Genomic DNA, 20,304 nt, shown 5'->3' on the forward strand with positions numbered 1-20,304 from the left:
AGGGTATGATTATCAGGACCACCCCAGTGACAGAGTATAAACCAGCCAGCCATATCATTAAATACCTGCTAGTTTTTACAGTCACTGACCATAGGTTTACACTTTTTAGTTAGTCTATACGTTGCTCTGCATACTTGTTAGCCCCTTTTCACCCTGTTTTTCAATGCGTAGGACCCCAAAAGAGCAGTCATGTTTAGGGTGGAGGATCACTCTCAGTGCTACAGCGACGCTGACTTGGTCATGGTGTGTTAGTGTGAGTGGATCAGACACAGCATTGCCCCTGGAGTGTCACTGCTGGACTGAGAAAAGTCCACTAATAGTGCACAAATATTCATCCAACACATTCTGGTCAAATCATACCAGTGCAACACCCACTAACACACCACCACCACACTATATCAGTACCACTGCAGCGCTGAGAATGACCCACCAACCAAATCATACCTGCTCTGAGGGGGTCCGGTAGGGAATTCATATTATATTCATATCATGAGTATACACTCCCACACACACACACAAACAAACTTCCCCAAAGAAATATTCAGTAATTCCAAAGCAAGCACTGATATTCACGTAGGTAATATTTTATTTGCATGTTTAATTTTTCAAAACTATTTTTTTTATAATAAATTTCGTACTTTGAGGTCCATAAAGAATCATCACAATCAAACAGAAAAAAAAATACTGTAGAAAAAAATAGCACTGGTAGAATTAGAAAATAAACTGACGCAAAGGAACGCTGTTAATGCAGTTTAGCTCATATTCGCCACTTTCCTCTTTCTCTTGCTCATTCTGAAACCAAGGTGGCGGGGCGGAGACTGACGGCGGGACCACCAGACAGAGAGATGGACAGACAGATAGGAAGACGGGACAGTACACAGGGACTGGAATGGCTAGAGTGGTCTCCACCTTTAACACCTTGCTCTGGCAAAAGAGAGGGATTAACTTTCAGGACCTGGGACAGCTCCTGGCCTTTCTGAGTGTTTGGAGTCTCACAAAGGGATTTCCATAGGCGAGAAACAGGGCTTGTGGGGGTCAGGAGGTGGGCAGTGATTTTCCTCGGCAGGCCTGAAACGACGGGACTGGACATGATGAATAGCCGTTCACACACGGGTCTGGCAGCTTCAGGTGCTTTACCATGGCATTATCTTTTGGTGTGATGTTCGTATAAAGCCTAAGAGGGTAAGCGACTGAAGAAAAGAAAAACGCCATTGCCGGTGTTGTTGTAAAAGCGTCTATATCTAGCAACACGTAATAACATTTAGGGTTTTTTTTTTTCAGATTTTTTCCCACGTTTTATTATCGAAAAAGAAAATGGTTGGAGGAGCAGATATAATTTTGCATCATCTATACAACAGGCTATAAAACACCACTGTCACACAGTCCAGAGAGCACATTTAGATGTGGGGTACTGTATAAACATATGGAATAAGATACTGTTTGCGTGCAAGTGTTCCTCAAGTGATCACTTTGGAAAAAGAAAAAAAAAAAAAAAAGAAACAAAAAACCCCAGTATTTCACACCGCCTGCCTTTGCGGCCTCAAGCTCCCAACTGAGAAAGTAAGGCCTTGAGATTGCTTTTCTGAGATTGCTTTCGGATCCCCAGACCGGCGGGCTTTCTGTTCTTCTGCCCCCTTGATAGATTTAAGCGAGCGGCCTCTCGAGAGTCTGCGGCATCCGCAGCCGCCGCTTCTAAAAAAGGCGCGGAGGAAAAAGAAAGATTTGGTTGATTCCTAAGACACAACTCCTTTTCCTCCCTCATCTTCCCTGTGTTTACGGAACGTGGTCTTTCAGCCTTCGCTTCACTAGAAAAAGTCCCAGCAGCAAACACGGGCGACGGAAATCAAGCACAGACGGCTTGTCCACTGTTAAACGAGCAAGTGCGAGCGCCACATCTTGTCCCCCCGGTGCTAGGGGCACAGACGGGCTTGTATTGATAATCTGCGTCTCCGTTACGGGTAATGGTTGGGTATTTAATCAGCTTTGTTTTCCTCGGACCAGTCTGTTCTCGGTTGGACTGTCCGCCTTGTCCAGCTGAACCTGTGCCAGCCCGGTCTGCCGTCCTTCTGTTCCCTCCATCCATCCTGGAGGAAGAAGCAGAAGCAGAGCCCCCCACCCCCCCTACCATGTCCGCCCCCTCAGGTGCCTCCTGCATGTTGCAGTGCCATGCCATTCATTAGATGTAGTTCCTACAGTTTCTCAAAGCGGTTTAGTTGGATCAGTTCTTGTTATTATACACAGGGTGCGTTTTCATAGAATTCTTTCAGAGAAAAAAGAAATTAAAAAAAAAAAAAAAAAGGAAACACGAGTCCTTGAAAAGTTGGTCCGGCGAAGTAGCCCAGCATGTCCAGAGTGATCAAACATAGTACTCCTTGTCCTTGTTTTTCTTGCCCTTGCTGGCGCTCTTGGCCGTGTTGACCGGTTTCTCCTTGACCACCGTGCCATTGGACTGGGCCGAGTTGCTGATGTAGTTGCGGCTCTCGTCCACGTGGTAAGAGCCTTCGTCCCGGTTGCGGTACTTGTACATGGCGTAGAGGAGGATGAGGATGCAGAGGGCTGCCGCCGCCACAATACCAACCACCATGCCTGTAGTGCTGCTGGACTCCCGGACAACCTCCACTGGATCGGGGTAGCCCTTCACACCAGGACCGGTGGGGCTTGCTGGAAAGAGAAGAGAAAGAGAAGGTGGTCAGTGTACTTTACTATACTTCAGTGCAATTCTATCATCTGCAATTTACAGGATTACTATAATTACAACTAGGTCACGGTTCTGGCTTTGCAACACAGCACTAATGTAAACAGATGTGAAAAGTGGATATATTTATCTCATATACAGTCCTTCATATGCTGGAGAGGGTCTCACAGCATTTCTAAACACAGAATCCCAGCATCTCTTAATTTAATGTCAGCTGGGTAAAGAGATGCCACTGTGTTTCATAATAAAGGGAAAAGGCACTGGTATGTACTGTTAGCCTTATTAGCACTTTTGTCATTGAATATAAATGGAAAACTCTTAGCACTTTCACTTCCAACACATTTCTCTGCTTTTTTGACCAATTATGTCTGTTTCATGTAAGAGACGACAAAGACAAACCACATTTGTTTTGAATCTTTTTTTTTCATTTTGTTTACAGGGTAAATTATCTGATTATGATATGCTCCGGAGTGGTAACTAATTATTGGAGGATAATAATTTTATGTAGAAAATATGAAATTCTTTCTCTGTTTTGGCTTAAATTTAAATAAATTGCTCTCCTTGTTGAAAATGTATATATTGTATATAAATGTATATATATGCTGCCGCATAACAGATGTGGAATCACAAATCCCTCCACCCACTCTAGTGCACAGTGTAGGTCATAGAGTAAATGTTTCCACACTCTTATGGCTCTGTTTAGAAATGTGATGTAAATTAATGGGTCAGGTTTCCTAAATTTTGTAAACATAATTTTCTTAGTATAGTATTTTAATGTTTAAATCATAAATAAAGGTTTCAAAAGAAAGAGTAAATCAATGCAAACTGTCCCAGTTTTTGTTTTGGTGTTGTGTTTTAATTTGTAATGAGTCCTCAAAACTATTAACATGACCACTTGAAACAAAGGGATACATCTGGTCAGTAATAGACTCTGGCCATGCAGACTAACGAAGACGCTCCTACATTTTGGGGTCCATAATTGTCACTACAAAGCAAACTGCTGGCCAGGTTGTGTCACAGGAAAAAACAGATGGCGGGTGTGCTCTCTCCATTGCTGAACCCCAGTCAGTGTCGCTAGCACAACAGCTTTTTCTCGCCTCAGGAAACGATGCTGTTTCTGGCTCTGCTCGCTCAAGAATGTCCTCCCTGCTCAGTAATGAATCCACCTTCAAAACACAGTACTGCGGAGACATCCTTATCAGAACCTACAGCGGCTTGAACACAGACAACACCCAGGCCACAGCGTCATTATGGAAATTACAAACATGGAAACAGCATCGACTGTGACCTGGCCCTCATGGATCCAGTGACCGGCCTTTAACATTCTCTAAACGCCTGATAAGGGATTAACCACATGCCAGACACTGCTCTGGGAGCCATTTGCAGCTATGAATGGGAAACTGATTACATATCAGTGAGCCTCCATTATGTACGAGAGCCATCCAAATTATAATCCCACTCCCATCAACTCTGATAGCACTCGGCACCATAACCCTTCATTATTCTGTCTCTCTCTCTCTCGCTCTCTCTCTCTCTCTCATGGAATGTTCTCATCTGATAAAGTGTCTCGCATCCTGAACTGCCCCCCCCTCCACTTTTTTCATCTCTCTTCAGAATCCCTTGAAGCTCATGTTGAAGTAAAATTGTGTTTACAACCATCAAATCTCTCAAGTCCATCTTAAAAACAAAGGTCCCTAAATGGTACTTGGCATAGTCCTAGAATAGCTATAGAACCCTCACATCAGGTCATCAACCTAGGCGTCAGGGGCCCTGGGATGGTCCACTATTGGCTGACTGGCACATAGTTCAGGATTAGAACAACAACATGTACTCTCTTTGGGTTCCTTAGGACCATTCTTGGAATATCCAAGGTTCCAACTGCTTTGAACAGTTCTCATCACTCACATCATATTTTTACAAGGGTGCCTTTTAAAGTGAACATCATCAAATGTTTACTGACTTAGGCAGCCCACATTAAACTCACTGCGCGATCGTGTTGCATGTTGGTGGACTCCAGGTCTTCAAATTAAGGTCCCATTTAACACATGATTTAGCCTCCCATTATTGAAGCCAATGAGTGACCTTTTATAATCCACTCAATTATTAAGGTCACAGGTTTCATGTTGGCTAATGATACCATGAGTCAAAAGAAAAAAAAAATACCTAGAGCAAGAGAAGGTCCACAATTATGGAACAGTCTCACAGTTGACCTATTCCCACTCCCCAGGAATATTGTGCTTTCAGGGCAACTTTTGGACAGGTTTTAAAGAAGCGTGGTCATAATTTACACTCACCTAATTTAAACTGGATTTTACATGACATAAATAACAACACATTCCAATTTAAAATGCTATGCTTCAGAAACATGAGACAGGGATGCTAAAAAAGCAAAGTTTTCTGTTCTATATAGAGCTATAGATGGTTCTATACTTCCTCTACTGTTATAATGTCAAGCTTATTACAACAGAGGAACCTTTTGTGGTGCCGTATAGAACCCATTGTCCTTTAAAATGAAGAGCACTTTCACGATGCAAAGAACACTTTAATCATGCAAAAAAAGTTAATCAAGTTTGTAGGGTTCTATATAGAACCATTTTCTTTTCTAAAGAACCCTTGTAGGACCATCATTTTAAATTGTGTGGGGTTATATGTCATTATTGGGGTGGTTTCCCAGACAGGGCTTAAGCCTATAGTCCTTAACTATATCCCCCCTTCAAATTAAAATCACAATTCAAAATGCTGTGTAGTCCAGGACTAGGCTTAATCCCTGACTGTGAAGAAACCCTTTAGTGTTTCTCTTGAAAAGAAATGTGCTACAAACGGTTCTTTGAGTAATGCCCTAGAAGAACCACATTTGCTTTATATAGAGCTCATATTGAACCATTTTTGCTTTAAAACATTCTTGAGACTCACATATCACTTAAACAAACATGGTTCTTAATGGAACTAAAGGCGGTTCTTCTATGGCATTGTTCAAAAACAATCTGTCGTACCTTTCTTTTTTTAAGAGCATGTAATAAAGGATTAGGGTTAGGATTAGGTTTACGATTAAGATTCATTGTTTGGATTAGGATTAAATTTACAGTTGAGGTGCCTTAAGGGTTAACATTATGGTTAATTTAGCATTAGGTTTAGGGTTAGGGGAAGATTTAAAGCTGATCTCTCACGCTGGGTTGCCATAAATTCACGGGAACATCCTCAAAAATAAATACTACACATAAGTACACGGTGAATGAATACAATATGTAATGTTAATTCATGCTAATGTTAACTTGATTGCAGTTTAATGGCATTCAGCCACAAACGAATATGTGAAGTCAGGTACTCCTGATACTCTATGCCACTCTATTGCCGCTGAAAGGCATTGGTGCTCCTTCATTCTGCCCAACATTCACAGCTCAGTGTTTGTGCTGAACATCTGAGTCCACGATGGAAGCACCTGAAAACAGCTGCGTTATAAAATCCCCACAAATATTCAAACAATGACCACATTAGATGCTCATTCCTGCAATGCTTTTGACCTACAGCTTCCCATGTACTTCCATCGACTGTCTCCAATAACACAAACCGACCATCCCTCCTTCCCTGGGCTATAAAAGTTTGTGGTCAGAAGGTGCCTGTCATTGTCTAATAACCCTGCAGAGGTGGGAGTCGAGGCCCACTGGAAGTGTGGGAAGGACTCAAGGACGTGGGGAGATGCCTCTGGGAATAGAGTGTGACTGAGCGTTGGAACAGATTAGTGCTCGCTGCTGCCGCCGTGTTATCCCTTTGGACAGGTGTGAAGAAAGCTCACTCCTTCAAGGCCAAAGCCTACGGGCTGTCACCACATCAGCGAGCGAGGGGGCCGCAGTCTGAGTCCGGCTTTGGTTATTTGTTGTTCAGGGTCACTGAGTCGGGACAGGAGATAAGGACGAGGAATCGTAGGTGGACTCACGGTTACAGAATTCTCGCAAAGACAGAAACAGGAGGCGTGTGTTTTTCTGTACTGCTTTAGGTACACATCTGGGTATATACAGTTCACGTCCTGAAATGTCCAGACTTGTTTGTCCAACAGGTCTTCTGAAGTCAAAGGTGTTAACGAACGGTTTGCCCCACTGCTGTAGGATAGGAAAGTGTAATACACTAATAGATGCTGGGCTGGTACGAGTGGATCAGACACAGCATTGGCTGCTGGAGCTTTTAAACACTTCAGTGTCACTGCTGGACTCACAATAGTCCACCACCCAAAAATAAAAACCCAATACGGTCCTGTGGGAAGAGTCCATTGACCATTGAGGGACGTCTAGATGATGATCAACACTAACTGTGCAGCAACAGATGGGCTACTATCTCCACTGGTCTACAGTCTTTGACAGTTCAGCACTGGTTGCCTATGAAAAATTAAGTTCTCAGTTTTAGACTGTTATCTCATGACTGATTTTCTGCAGATCCAGGATTAATTGCTGGCCAGGTTGTGTCACAGGAAAAACAGATGGCGAGTGTTCTCCCTCAATTGCTGAACCCCAGTCAGCGTCGCTAGCACAACAGCTTTTTCTCGCCTCAGGAAACAATGCTGTTTCTGGCTCTGCTCGCTCAAGAATGTCCTCCCTGCTCAGTAATGAATCCACCTTCAAAACACAGCACTGCAGAGACATCCTTATCAGAACCTACAGCGGCTTGAACTCCCAGGCCACAGCGTTATTATGGAAATTACAAACATGGAAACAGCATCGACTGTGACCTGGCCCTCATGGATCCAGTGACCGGCCTTTAACATTCTCTAAACGCCTGATAAGGGATTAACCACATGCCAGACACTGCTCTGGGAGCCATTTGCAGCTATGAATGGGAAACTGATTGATGCAGAGGTCTTATGCTGACTAAAGGCTTAGACCACATTTCAGAAACCTGTTTTTAGGATGGTGTTTGTTGTTGGTATAGTGGAGGGAGTAACATTATTGCTCTTCCTGAAGTAGACTGGTTAGATTACCTGTTCATGTAAGCACATGGTGTCACACCCAATATGTGACCGTACACCAGTTTAAACTGTGCATCTCCTAAATGCTATCATCCCAAACGATGAATGTGTACTGACTGGTCTCATGCAAGGCATATACAACAAGGCCAAGAATGTGTGCTTTATATCATACCCCACTCTCCAGATCTAATCCCGTTTACAGCTTTACAGTGATTTGATCACTCAGGCAATTTGCAGTAATCTGATCCCTCAGATGGGTTTTCAGTGATCCCATCTGATCTCTATGACAAGTTTGCAGTGATCAGAAATCGTTCAGACCAAGTTTGCCATGATGCCTCTTTCATATAAGTTGGCCATGATTCAATCTTTCAGTTTGCAGTGATTCGACCCCCTTACACGTGTTTACAGTTATCTGATCTCTCAGATGCATTCGCAGTGATCCGATCTCATGCATGGGATAGCAGTGATCCAAACTCTCGGATGGGTTTGCAGCGATCCAGTCTTCCCAGTAAACAAGGAACGTCCCTGGACATTCAAAATAGGTCTAAAAGTAGTCTGTCCATCAAGGACATATTTTAAACGTCAATGGACGTCCAAAATCCAACTTAATAAGTTAGTTAAGTGGTGACCAATCGATAACGTCAGTGGACGTCCAAAACGCGTTTTATACAAGTAATTTATTTCAGGACCAATTAATAACGTCAACGGACGTCCACAATACGTCTAATAGTCGTCTTTTCAATGTCTGTGTTTGGATGTCTTTTCAACTTTCATTTTCAACCTTAAGAGAACGTTGATTAGACGACAGTCATTACGTTATTTCAACGTTGAATCAACGGCTAAATGTTTACTGGGTTTCCAATGAGTTCACAGTGATCCAATCTTTCAGACAAATTTGAAGAGATCTGATCTCTCAGACACATTTATACAGTGATTTCTCTCTAAGACTAGTATATAGTGTTCCAGTTTTGCATTTCTGTGAGGATTGGATGGCAGCTACAAGAGCATAAGTGAAGTCAGATTAAGTGAGGGCAATTTATGTTGGATCATCTCATTCCAAAGATACTGGACAGAGCTCCAACTCTCCAGAGGATGCCCCTTCACAATGCTGGGGGATGCCAGACTCATCTAGCCCATGCTTGGCACAAGGCATAGAAACACCTGTCTCACCAAAGGATTCTGTTAAAAGTAGTTGAAATCCCTAATTAAAAGAGGGAATGCAAATGCAGTGTGTATTAGAACACAACTAGTCTTAAAGGGCTTAGGAGACTAGGCTGAGATCTTCCTATTTCTGCCAAAATGTGCGCGTATACTTGGCTCGGAGTTAGCGGTCTGCGGCTAAGCGATGACACGAGTGGAGAAATAGTGCTTGAAACAAGTGTTTAAAATAATGGGGGGCTTTTATAAATTCCACTTGAGCGCACCCAAGGGTAAAATTACATAGATAGATATTAAGAGTGAGAGAGAGAGAGTGCAGGGCGTGGTAAAGTGTAGTGAACATTAAACCTGAGAATACTAGGAGGTTTGTGGGGGTGGTAGGGTAGAGTCTGTGTGTGTGTGTGTGTGTGTTTTAGCTTGCTTGGGATAAAACTGAATCTCATGTTTTCCTTGCACTCCAAATGACCAAATGTGCCCGCCAACGAAAGCAGACTGTCCAAAGCTGTTGCAGCATCTGTGCATTTGTGGCACGCAGCACATCACTGTCATACAGATTGCACGTGGTTAGAATCAGATCCAGGCATTCCTTATTAATGTGTTATTAGAATGTTATTAACATTAATACACCAGTGTTTTTTATATTACTGTGCTTTGCTAACTTTGTTAGCATTACTAACATGAACTTTAATCTAAACACAAAAACACCTACTCTATAGCAACCACCATGGCAACACTATACCAACCCCTGCACCAATCAAATATGACCAAAACAACATGCAGTACACATACCATTGGCCCTCTCTCTAAAACCTTAAGCTGTAAGATGTTCAAGCTTCAGAAAGCGGAGGTAATGGGTCGGCAGCAGGCGTGACGCCGGTGACACACCTGCCACATTTAAGGGAATCAGGAGGAGAAGGGGCTCGGAGGAGGGTGTCTTTTCTGCGGCCACTAATCCTCAGAGGATTCTGAGATACCTCGGAGAGAGGGATTAGAGGCGAGGAGCGCTGGGGCTGCTGGGTTAATTTGCTTTGAAATGCCTGACAAGCATCTGTGGGCCTCACCTCAGTCTCTCACCCAACATCTGTCCCACTCACTGCAGCCCTCCCTCTCCCCCCACAGCAGTCCATTTCCTCGTATCCCTGCCCCTCACTGGGAGTGGAGCAGGATCAGAGATTCCCGAGCATCAGCAGGGATTTGAATATATGGCACTCTTTGATAGACTATATCTTTCCCTTGGTTGTCAGCTGCAAAAGAGGTTCATTTGTGTGGTCATTTCCAGGGGAGAGTGGGATCAAGGAGAGATGGAGCATGTGGAGAGGCACTCACTCGCAGGTGGAGTGCCCACTCTGTCTGCTCTAAGGTAATGGGGTGGTCATATCTGCCTGAGGACTGGACAACATGCCAGTGGACCGTTAGCAGGATTGATGGGGGTAAGAATGGGGACGACATTGGGCGATTTGAATGATTGAGCCCATCATTAAACACAGTGAGGTTCACTACACTATGCAAGAGGTCTCAAAGGAAAGGTTCTGTCCAAGGGTCTTGGGTAGGGCTTTAAAATTGTGGCTGTTGTAAAAAAAAAATCTCCATTTTTGTGGATATGTTGGTTACTACTGTGGTCGCCAACTTTATTATGTATGAGATCACCATTTAAAATCTGAACAAATGAAAGGTGCCACATAACATAGCAAACCACTGTGACTAGAGAATGACACAGCTATTGCAACTTAAACACGATAAATGAAGCCAGGATGTATCCTGATCAATTTCAATGGTCTAGTAGATTCACCTGTCCATTGCGACTGACCGGCGAACAATGGTTTACTACATCATATGAACAGAGCAGCTGTCCTTCACATCGTATAAAAATGTCATGATGAATGAATCAATGGAAATGTCTTTCTACTTCTTTAAACTTATTTTGGAGATACATGTTTTTGTTTTCCAGAGAGCAACACAATACTTTTGGACAAGATTAGGTTTGCATTGTGATAGTTGGTCTAATTTGTAGTGAGATATTTAACCTAGTCTATATTTGTACTGTATATATATTTGGCCTACTTCAGGTTTGTACTGTCAAATTTGGTCTGATCTAGGTTTGTCCAGTAAGGTGACACCTGGACTACTTTAGATTTGGGCTGTGATATTTGCCCTAAACTAGGTTTGTATTTTAGTATTTGGCCAAGTCTATGTTAGTACTATTATTTATTGCCATAGTCTAGATTTGTTTCAAGAGCAGTAATAGTGTGTGCACTATAGGGCATATATAGCATGTTCACTGCAAAGCCCCATGTTTGTAGACATCTGTTTGACCAATTTAACTATTCCATATAAGCTTTAGTTGATACTGAAACACTGTAGTGAAGGTAGCCTTCAGCCACAGCATTAGTTAAGTTAGGTACTTTTGTTTGATGATTACCCAAATGCATCGACTGATGCGCCATCACTCCTGAGAAAACAATTCCACTGCTTCAAAGCCCAATGCTGGGGGGCTTAACCTTTCTAGCTGACACTTGCCATTAGGCAAGACCTTAGAATAGGTAGAGCATCCCATTCTCTTGGCGAGGACATTTCTACGGGGATTGTACAAAGCGATTTGACAAAGCTAAAACAAGCCCCGTTCTTTACTATATGGTGGGACTATTTATGCTGCTGTTGTTTAATTGGGTGAGAACAAAATGTGTGAGCATTTAAATGTAAATGCAATGTAAAGAAAGAGTGGAAGCTTAAAGCATAAAGGAGAACAGAAAGCAGAGAAGCAGGGGATCCATTTGAAAACATTAGCAAGGCTTTCCCTTCATTGTTGTCTGTGGTAATTTGCCAGCAGGTATCCAAGCTGAATGCTCCATTAAATGCTCTTAGTGATGTTGTGCTGAGAACATGTTGCTAAATGCGAAGCAGAATACTACCTTTCCATACATCAGATGTGTCCAGCAAGTTTTAAAGCTTGCTTATTGTACTGATCTGAAGTAGAACATTTGGATTTTTATTTTTTACCTACAGATACACCCAGTGGTCAAATGACCGACTTTTGGTTTTTTATGTAAAAATCTGTTCATACTTCATCTACAGAGTGCATGGTCTATAACTGTGTTATATATTTACTGTGAATTAGTACACTTTTTATTCACACAACTGCACCATTATTTTAAAGGCAACAATGACAAAAATATATTTATTAAAAAAACACACAAGCTTTGATTAAGGCAATATGAAAAAAAAAATCTATTAAAAGAGTAATTTTATTGTATCCTTGCTCCCTGTGCTATTCCATCAGCACCATACATCATTCTGTAACAGGCAATGTTATAAATTCATATCATGTCTCTGGACCATGCAGATATGGATACATTCAATTGCTCCCTTTGGCAGTGTTAAATCCGCTCTCTGTGAAAAGATGCGCAGTCCATCAGGTCTGTTGTCCTTTTCTTGGCATTCATTGCAGGCCATTATTTATCAAGAGAGACCTAAAAAACATTCCAGCAGCTTTTCTGTCTGTGTATTCTGAGAGGGCTCAGTTAATATGAGAATGAGCACACAAACTAAAGCAAGTGGAAGATCTGAAGCAACTGTTTTCCCTCATGAAACAAAGCGAGAGAATATTGAAAGAACTGAAACACAAAGAATGTAAACAAACCTCAGAGCCGGACAGCCTAGTTTCAGTCATTCATTCTTTCATTCATCCTCTGTAACTGTTTCATCCTGTTCATGGCTGTGGTGGGTCCAGAGCCCACCTGGAATCACTGAGCACAAAGAAGCAATCTGTAGCAGACCTGGTTGTTTGCATCCAAAACTCTAGTAGCACTGCTGTGTCTGATCCACTTATATCAGTGCAACACACACTAATGCACCACCACTACGTCAGTGTCACTGCACTGTTGTTTTGTGGTGGTCCAGTGGGGGTCCTGACCACTGAAGTACAGAATGAAAGGGGGCTAATTAAGTATGCAGAGCAACAGATAGACTACAGTCTGTATTTTATTGAAATACAAAGCACACATATATGGCCAATGAAGCTGGTCAAATTGACATGTAGAAGCAAGAAGCCATTTTAATGTTAGGGCTAATCACTGTATATATTTTATATTTGCAACTGTGGTAGGGCAAGTCTCACTGTCCCCTATGCCACACTAGACATATAGCATACAAATGGACTCTCTGTGTGTGTGTGTGGGTTTGTTTGTGAATGGTACCAGGTGTGACATTTCATTCGACACAGCTTAACACCCCACTTAAGTAAGATTGCTTGGGGGCACCTGTGTGACCCCGTGACTTCAGCGAGCACGAAGTGTGGATTAGCATTTCAACAGGAGAGTGGAAAATGTGGCGGTAATCAGAACACGTCAGTAGCCCCTGCCACTCCGGAGTGGATCAGCCCTTGGACGGGTCACTGCTCCCTGGGCAGTAGCATCACTCCCAGCCCCAACATGGAGGGGCTTTAGCTCCACTCGCTAATTAGCTCTTAGTCCTTGAGATGTAGCTTCCTTTGAGCGCTGGACTAACAGAGCAATCGTGCTGGGGAAGCTAACACAGAAACTCGCCTGAAGGCAACTTTGCAAATAACGGCATACTTACTTACAGTAATGGCTTCTATGTTCATAAGCACATTCATTAAAGGTTTATATGACATATACAATGCTTTATGAATTCATGACCCTGTTCAGCCGCTTAGTTGGTGTAACTACATTGCACAGCATTTTGGGGCATACTGGCGACAGCTAGCGTGTGTGATTTCTGAAGGAATCTGCCTTTACATTATTAGTGGAGATCTCAGTGGCAGCATGACATAATTTGCAGTGAACTGTAGTCTGAGAACAACAAGGGATAGCAATGCTGTGCTATGGCATATTACATAACCATAACAAATGCTAATTTTAAGTCAGAATGACCTTACATTTTAACAGGTTATGTTTTCCTTAGGTTTAAAACACAGCCAATTATGTCTGATTGACCCTAATCAAATTTGGCCAAGGTTCACCCAAATGCTGCCAAACCTCAATGCACCGACTGTGTCCAGGAAATGCACCGAGCTCTATTCAGTGTGTGTTCATATGTGTGAGAGCAGGTCAGCACAGCAAGGCTGCTGAGCCGACAGAAGAATAAAAGTAGTGGCTTAAGGATTTCATTACTGTTTCTGCCCACGTTTCGCAATCGCAAGGTCTAGATGGAGCGATCCTCTGTGTTTATAGAAGCTCGTGTTTTTTATTGGCCCATAAAGCTGGGAGTCCTAACTGCAGACACTTGCTGACTCTACACGAGCTTGTCCGAATAGGACCGGCTTAAGCGTGATGTTAACCTCCCTGCTGCCGTCTCATTGTGAAAAGATCTCATTAAGGAATCATCAGTCAAGTGTGACATTACGAGATGTTGCTGTCAAACTGGAAACGACACTGTTGTGCGTACGCCACGTGTAAAATAAAAGGGGCCAATAATCCCGGCTACTCCATTACCTGTAATAAAGCTAGTGGAATGGCTTCCCTCACAAATAAAATAGTAGCCTTCCAAAATCGTCTGCAAGCAATTTCCTGGAGCCCTTAGACGTAGAAGTAAGCCTCCTTCAGTGTGGCCCAGGTTGTTTGGGAACACTTGGCCCCTCCTGTTTAAAAAACAAAGCCCTTGCTGAAAGTTAATGCGCAGTGTTTTATTACTATTATTCCACTGTGGTCCCCAGTTCAGGATATAACACGCATTTCACGGTTCGTTGAACTCTTCCTTTCAGCTCGAGCTGGAGTGGACAAATGATCCTGGCTCCTGTTTGTTTTGTGTGGCCGAATTAAAGCAAATTCTGGCTAAGGTTTCTGAGGGAAGATCTATGAGAACCAAACAAGAATCTGATGCCATCTGCTCTACTCTTTTACACCTTAAAACGTGACTTTCAAAAAAAACCTATGGCCTGCCATGTAATGAGCTCAGACTAAGCTTTAAAATTAAGTTTGGCTAAACTTGCCTTGAAGGCTTCATTCTGAATAGACCAGGCCTTGCTCCCTGTTCGTTTATAAGTATGAGTCTTAAGATTTGCTTAAGGTCTGGAGAAGAGGTCATCAAATCTGCACTTTGAATCCAGTTTCCCATCCTTCATTCCATCTCAACGATTGACCAACTGGCTGGACAGAGCTGGATGGGGTGGAAGGTTGGACGACCCATTGAGGACAGGTGGTCTAAGCCCTGAAAGTTTGCCTTTGCCTTTACTGTTCCATCATTCTCGGTGGGTAATGGTAGAGCGATTGTGTAACTGCCCTTTCTGCTGCTTGTACATAAGCAGATGGTAAAAAGTAAAAGTACAAGTTAGCAAAGAATGCCTTCTGCGTTTATGGAGGTGGATAATGCTGTTGGAAATTAGAAGAGTGTTTCATGCCAAGCAGTTAAAAGTATACACACCACCCAATTTACTCATGCTGCTATTTCTTTTTTTCTCTTCAGTGCTGAGCTTACTCATCCAACGCACCTCTGTAATAGTCCTGGGATTCATTAACACTACGTATTAAAACCCAATCCAAAAGGATGTGTTTGATATTAGATCTGGACAACACAAAAAACTTTAATCATAGAAATCAGGCATAGTACTTGACAAGTCTTGTGTGTCTGTTGTCCCGCAGTGGAGCTCCTGCAACCGTGGAACATTAATCTTTCCAGGACATCCCAATATATTGCTGTCTATTTCAATATCTGTGACCTGGGATTTAAAACGTATCTATATCACATCTAGCCCCCTGTTCCAATCCTTAAACGCATTGACAAGGCAAAGCTTGCATTTTCTGTTCTGGGGTTTCACCAGCTGAAAGCTTCAGTTTTGCTGCAGTGTGATCTAATCTGGGTCCTGCTGGAAGATTAGCTCCAGCCCGCTCCGCCTCCAGAGGCCGCGCTGTTCCGGCAGTAAAAGAAATAAAGTGGGGCGACAAATAAGGCTGAGGATCGATATCACTCGATCCCTGATAGCGCTGCCACTGGAGGACTCGTATGATCTACAGCCAGCCGGACTGACCTTGCAGGCCAAGCAAGCCTTCGTGACATCTTACCGCCGCTTTGTACCAAACACAGCTGGGGGTATGTGTCTACCTGCCCATGAATAGGGCACATAACCTGCTTTATCTTGCAGGTGGCTGGGGACCCTGCAATTTTGGGGTGGAACAAGGTATTTATTGAAGGGACAATTTGAGCACTATGGAGCTTCTAAGAAGTGGAGGCTCAGCTTGATCGGAATCCCACAGGATGCCTGGGCAATTTTGGACAATTCTCCGGGACTTAGGGACAACTGAGAATTCCAGGAAAGGTCAGGGTTTTTTTTTTTTCACTCCGGCACAAAGAGAGATGTTCTCCTTCAGCCAGGCATGTGATGGTAAGTCTATAGGAAAACCTGAGATACCTTTTCAGAGGCAAGGGACCCAGTCATTCACACATGAAGCGAGCTATTAGAAAAAAAGCTATCCGCTGCTCTGCCAGCCGTTCAAGTGGCACCAAATGTAGATATTGATCAGTATTCACAGTTAGACACCTGTGACCCCCACAAACCCACAGCAGCTGGTGTCAAATCACCAAGACAGCCCTGTGCAAGTGTTCCTGCACTTTTTCTTTCAGGAAAAATTGAATCTAAGCAAGCCACATTGCCCTCCTTCGACCTTGTGCAACAAACAAGCTGCAACACTCCCCACCTTCCTCTCAGCAGTAAACAAGCTCATCTGCTGCACCAGGGGAAAAGATCTGTAGCTTTGGAGCATTTCTTCCAGAAAGTAGATCCCCATCTGTCAGGCTCAGAGACAAGGGACAGCTACACCTCCTTATCTTCTCAGTCTGCACCCTAGACACATGTTGGCTACAGATAGACAGATGTTGGATTACGGTGGGGCGGACATTCATTTGGTGCAGGGGCTTATTGCTTATGCCCCGATCGATAGGCAGCGCAAGAGGCGGAAAGTCTTTGGATTTAATTGTTCATTCCACTTTCCAGCCACAAAGGCCTTGATTGTAATCCGTTTCTCGCAAGGGACTTCCCTTCAGGTGGTCTGCGGTCAGAGAGTGGAGATTAGGACCACATCCTGAGCTGATTGTTTTTTGTATGTTCAGGTGTATGTACTGTTCGACATGGAATACCACACAAGGGTCAGGTTTACTAAAGGTATATGATTGAGAATAAAATTTCACAACAGGCCATTTGTCGGATTTCAAGATTAAAGCCAATCCAGATACTACACTGTAATAGGGCATTGGAAAAGTGCTGGTCAACTGCTGTGTCAAACGGACTTTCTACCATTAACCTAGAACAGGAAGAACAGTGCTAAATGGATTTAGTGCTAACATGCCATTAGAATCCCGCAGGGGGTCTAGCAAATTAGAACTATGTCTATAGATTTTTCCATGTTATGAAAAACTGACATTGAAACTTTCAAACCTTTTGAAAGTCTTTTATTCCTTAAAAAACTAAAGTTGAAATTAAGATTTGTACTAAAAATAAGAAAGTACTTATGTTGAATTCAAGAGAGTTTCCCCATGTTGGTTTGTTGATGTTTGGTAGATATTTTGCATTAATTCTATACATTATTAACTACAAATACATAAACATTTTCAAAGTACGTTAATATAATAACTATATTATACATTCTACAGTGATGAAACTGCCAAACCCTTCAATAAGACATCATTGCAAAGCCATGAAATATTTATTAAAATTTGTTTAACTGAACCAAGGCCCTCACATGGTTTTAGTGCTGGAACTTTTCACCAGCACTGAAGATCAAGGCCTTCTGCAAACAAATAGCACCCTTTTGTCTTTCAAAGGTCATGGTGTGACATATGTTCAGAAAAAACAAAGCATGCTGGGATATGTAACAAATAAGAACATTTACTTAAAAAAGAAACTATAAAAACCTACCTATATATATACTATTTAGGTGCGTGCTTGTACATCACACCGCAGCCTTACACACATTTCCTGCATTAACCTTGAAAGAGTGTGTACCCTTGCTTTTCTTTCAAATTCTGTGCATTTCCGTTTCTATACTTCTGAAATTCAATTCATTCTTCACAGTCAGCCATGTTCAAACCACCCAAACATTCTACTACCGCACATCATAAAATACACCTACTGTGTGATATTTCAGGACAGGTTAGTTACTGTATCAGACTCTTCAATATCAAATCCTGAATATTTGCTGATATCAGCCGCCTAACCCACTGATACTGATATACTGTCTCTGCATGTCATCCAACCTTGTCCTTGGACAGCAACAGTAACACGCACATATGCCGCAGCTTATCTTCCAAACATTAAAAATCAAACTGCTTACTGCATAAACTGATTATCATTTCGGTTGCTTCCATCCCAACACCCAACAATCATCTCGAACGATTGCACAACGGCTTCTCTCACTTCTGAGGAAATTGCCCTTACTCCTAGAGGAATGACAGTTTTCTGGTTTTACTGAGACCACAAATGGAAACAGTTTATTCCTTTTTCGATTGCTTTGCTCTCTCTGCCCTGAAATTTATGTTCAGATATTACAAAAAAAAAAACAACACAAGTAACGGAGGATGTATCACAGATCAACCTTGGCATCTGCTTTCGTTACGGGGGAAAAAGAGTCTAACACATACACACACTACATGCTTTAATTAAAACCAGGCATGTGAAAAATGAGCTGTTTTCTGCACAAAATCATTTCCAGGTCAAAACACTTACTCCTCCCTGGGTACGATTGTCTAGGTACAATTGCCCTTCCTCTTAATTAGGATATTGTGTTGTTCTCTGTGCGCCGCAGGAAGCCCAAACAACTCGGCGCTCCAGATAAAAAAGGGAAAACAACCGTGTTTGTTTTCCTTGGAGGAGGCACTCGACGTCGTCGGCGCACTAGGAGCGTGTCATGTGTAATCAGCGCCCGTAAACAGAGTGGAGCACAAGACAACACAATTCCAGCTCCCCTGGCCACTGCTGAGCTTAATTAATGAGAACGGGGATCTACTGCGTGTCACGTAGCTCCAGTGGAGTGCAGAGCGATGGAGGAATCGTTCCGGCGGCCTCGCGTTGCCTTTTCCTGACTGACTCGCTATCTGGATTCACAAGAGTCTTGACTCTCCACATCACAGATATCACAAGAGCGTAAGAGTAAAAGGCCTTATAGGAGAGTTTGTGTAGGTTGGGGACCATCTTTGGGGTTACTGCTGCTCATATAAGAGCTGGATCATGTCTGTGAATGGAGGCAGACCTGTAAAACCCAAATCTGAATTCTGTAGTAGCCTTTTAATTAACGTTGTATTTATTAGCATCTCACTTTCAACAACTCAGTCATTTTTAAGCCACATCAGCATTAGTGCACTCTATACTTCCTTACCTTTGCAGGAGCAAGGGAGCTTTGTGTATTTGTACAATGAACAAAGGCACAACACTCTTTTATGCTAATTAGGACAACAACAACAACAACAACAGTCGCAGGACAGTGGACATACAGCCGACCGAACGGCGAGACACAGACACACTGACACGACCAGAGAAGGAGGAAGAAAAAAAAGATGACTAACCTAACCCACCTGAGCTTGGCTCACACAGGTCGATGTCCTCGTCGTCACTTGGACACTCGGCAGATGTAATGATCTGGTCATCTGTCGTCTGGAGAGAGGAAAGAGAAAGAGGTGGAGTTCATAAACGACAGATAACACTATCACATTTCAACCTTTAAAACGTGATTCAGCCACTGTGATGGTGTTTACAACAAACACAACTACTTTATTTACTGTCCAACATTACCAGTGAAGACGCCATGTTCTTATAAGCTTTGTAGTTAGTTTACGATCAGTATGCGAGTTTTCATCTACTGGGGGCTCTGTTATTAACCTAAAGAAGTGCTACAGAAGTAGTGTATGGTTGGGTTATGGTGGGCTTTAGGGTTCGTGTTATGGTTAGGATTTGGATTAGAATTAGGGCAGAGTTAAGACTGCTGTTTCACTGTTTTTTTTTGTTTTTTTTTTGTATGTCACCAGAAACTGACATGTACATTCACAAATGGTGGACTATATTTACTACACATTGTGCAAATCCTCTGATCTTTCAGTACAATATGTATGAATCAGGCTGATGTTAAATAGCATCTAATAAGAAATATGCATTCCCATTGTCTTAAAACTTCTTTCCTTTATGGCAAACATGAATTTCAAAAAAATATTCATCTCAAATTCTGGTATAAAAAAACATTGGCTCATAACAGTTAGTGAGTTTTAGAGGCATTAATGGTGCAGCCATGGCCTGGTGGTAAGGGAACTGGGCTTGTAACTGGAAGGTTGCCGGTTTGCTCCCTATAGCCAGCAGATCATGGCTGAAGTGCCCCTCAACAAGGCACCTAACCTCCAACTGCTCCCTGGGTGCCCACCACTCCAGGCATGTGTGCTCACTGCCCCCTAGTGTACACCAGTGTCTTTGTAAAAGTGTGTTTCACTGCACGGATTGTTCACACACAATGGCCAATAAAGTGATTCTAATCCTTTACAGCTTTTATCAGATTTGAGATTT

General features: G+C 42.7%; 1 protein-coding gene across 1 annotated transcript in view; it reads right to left on the reverse strand.

The window, feature by feature from the left end:
* Positions 1 to 583: 583 nt before the first annotated feature.
* LOC136674798 (neurexin-1a-like) overlaps positions 584 to 20,304 on the reverse strand; it is a 353,645-nt gene continuing 333,924 nt past the window's right edge. Inside the window, 2 exon segments of the mRNA XM_066651019.1 lie at positions 584 to 2,661; positions 19,329 to 19,407. Coding sequence (XP_066507116.1) covers positions 2,357 to 2,661; positions 19,329 to 19,407 — 384 coding nt within the window. The 3' untranslated portion in view covers positions 584 to 2,356.

Source organism: Hoplias malabaricus, chromosome 2 (assembly GCF_029633855.1).
Source record: "Hoplias malabaricus isolate fHopMal1 chromosome 2, fHopMal1.hap1, whole genome shotgun sequence".
NCBI lineage: Eukaryota > Metazoa > Chordata > Actinopteri > Characiformes > Erythrinidae > Hoplias > Hoplias malabaricus.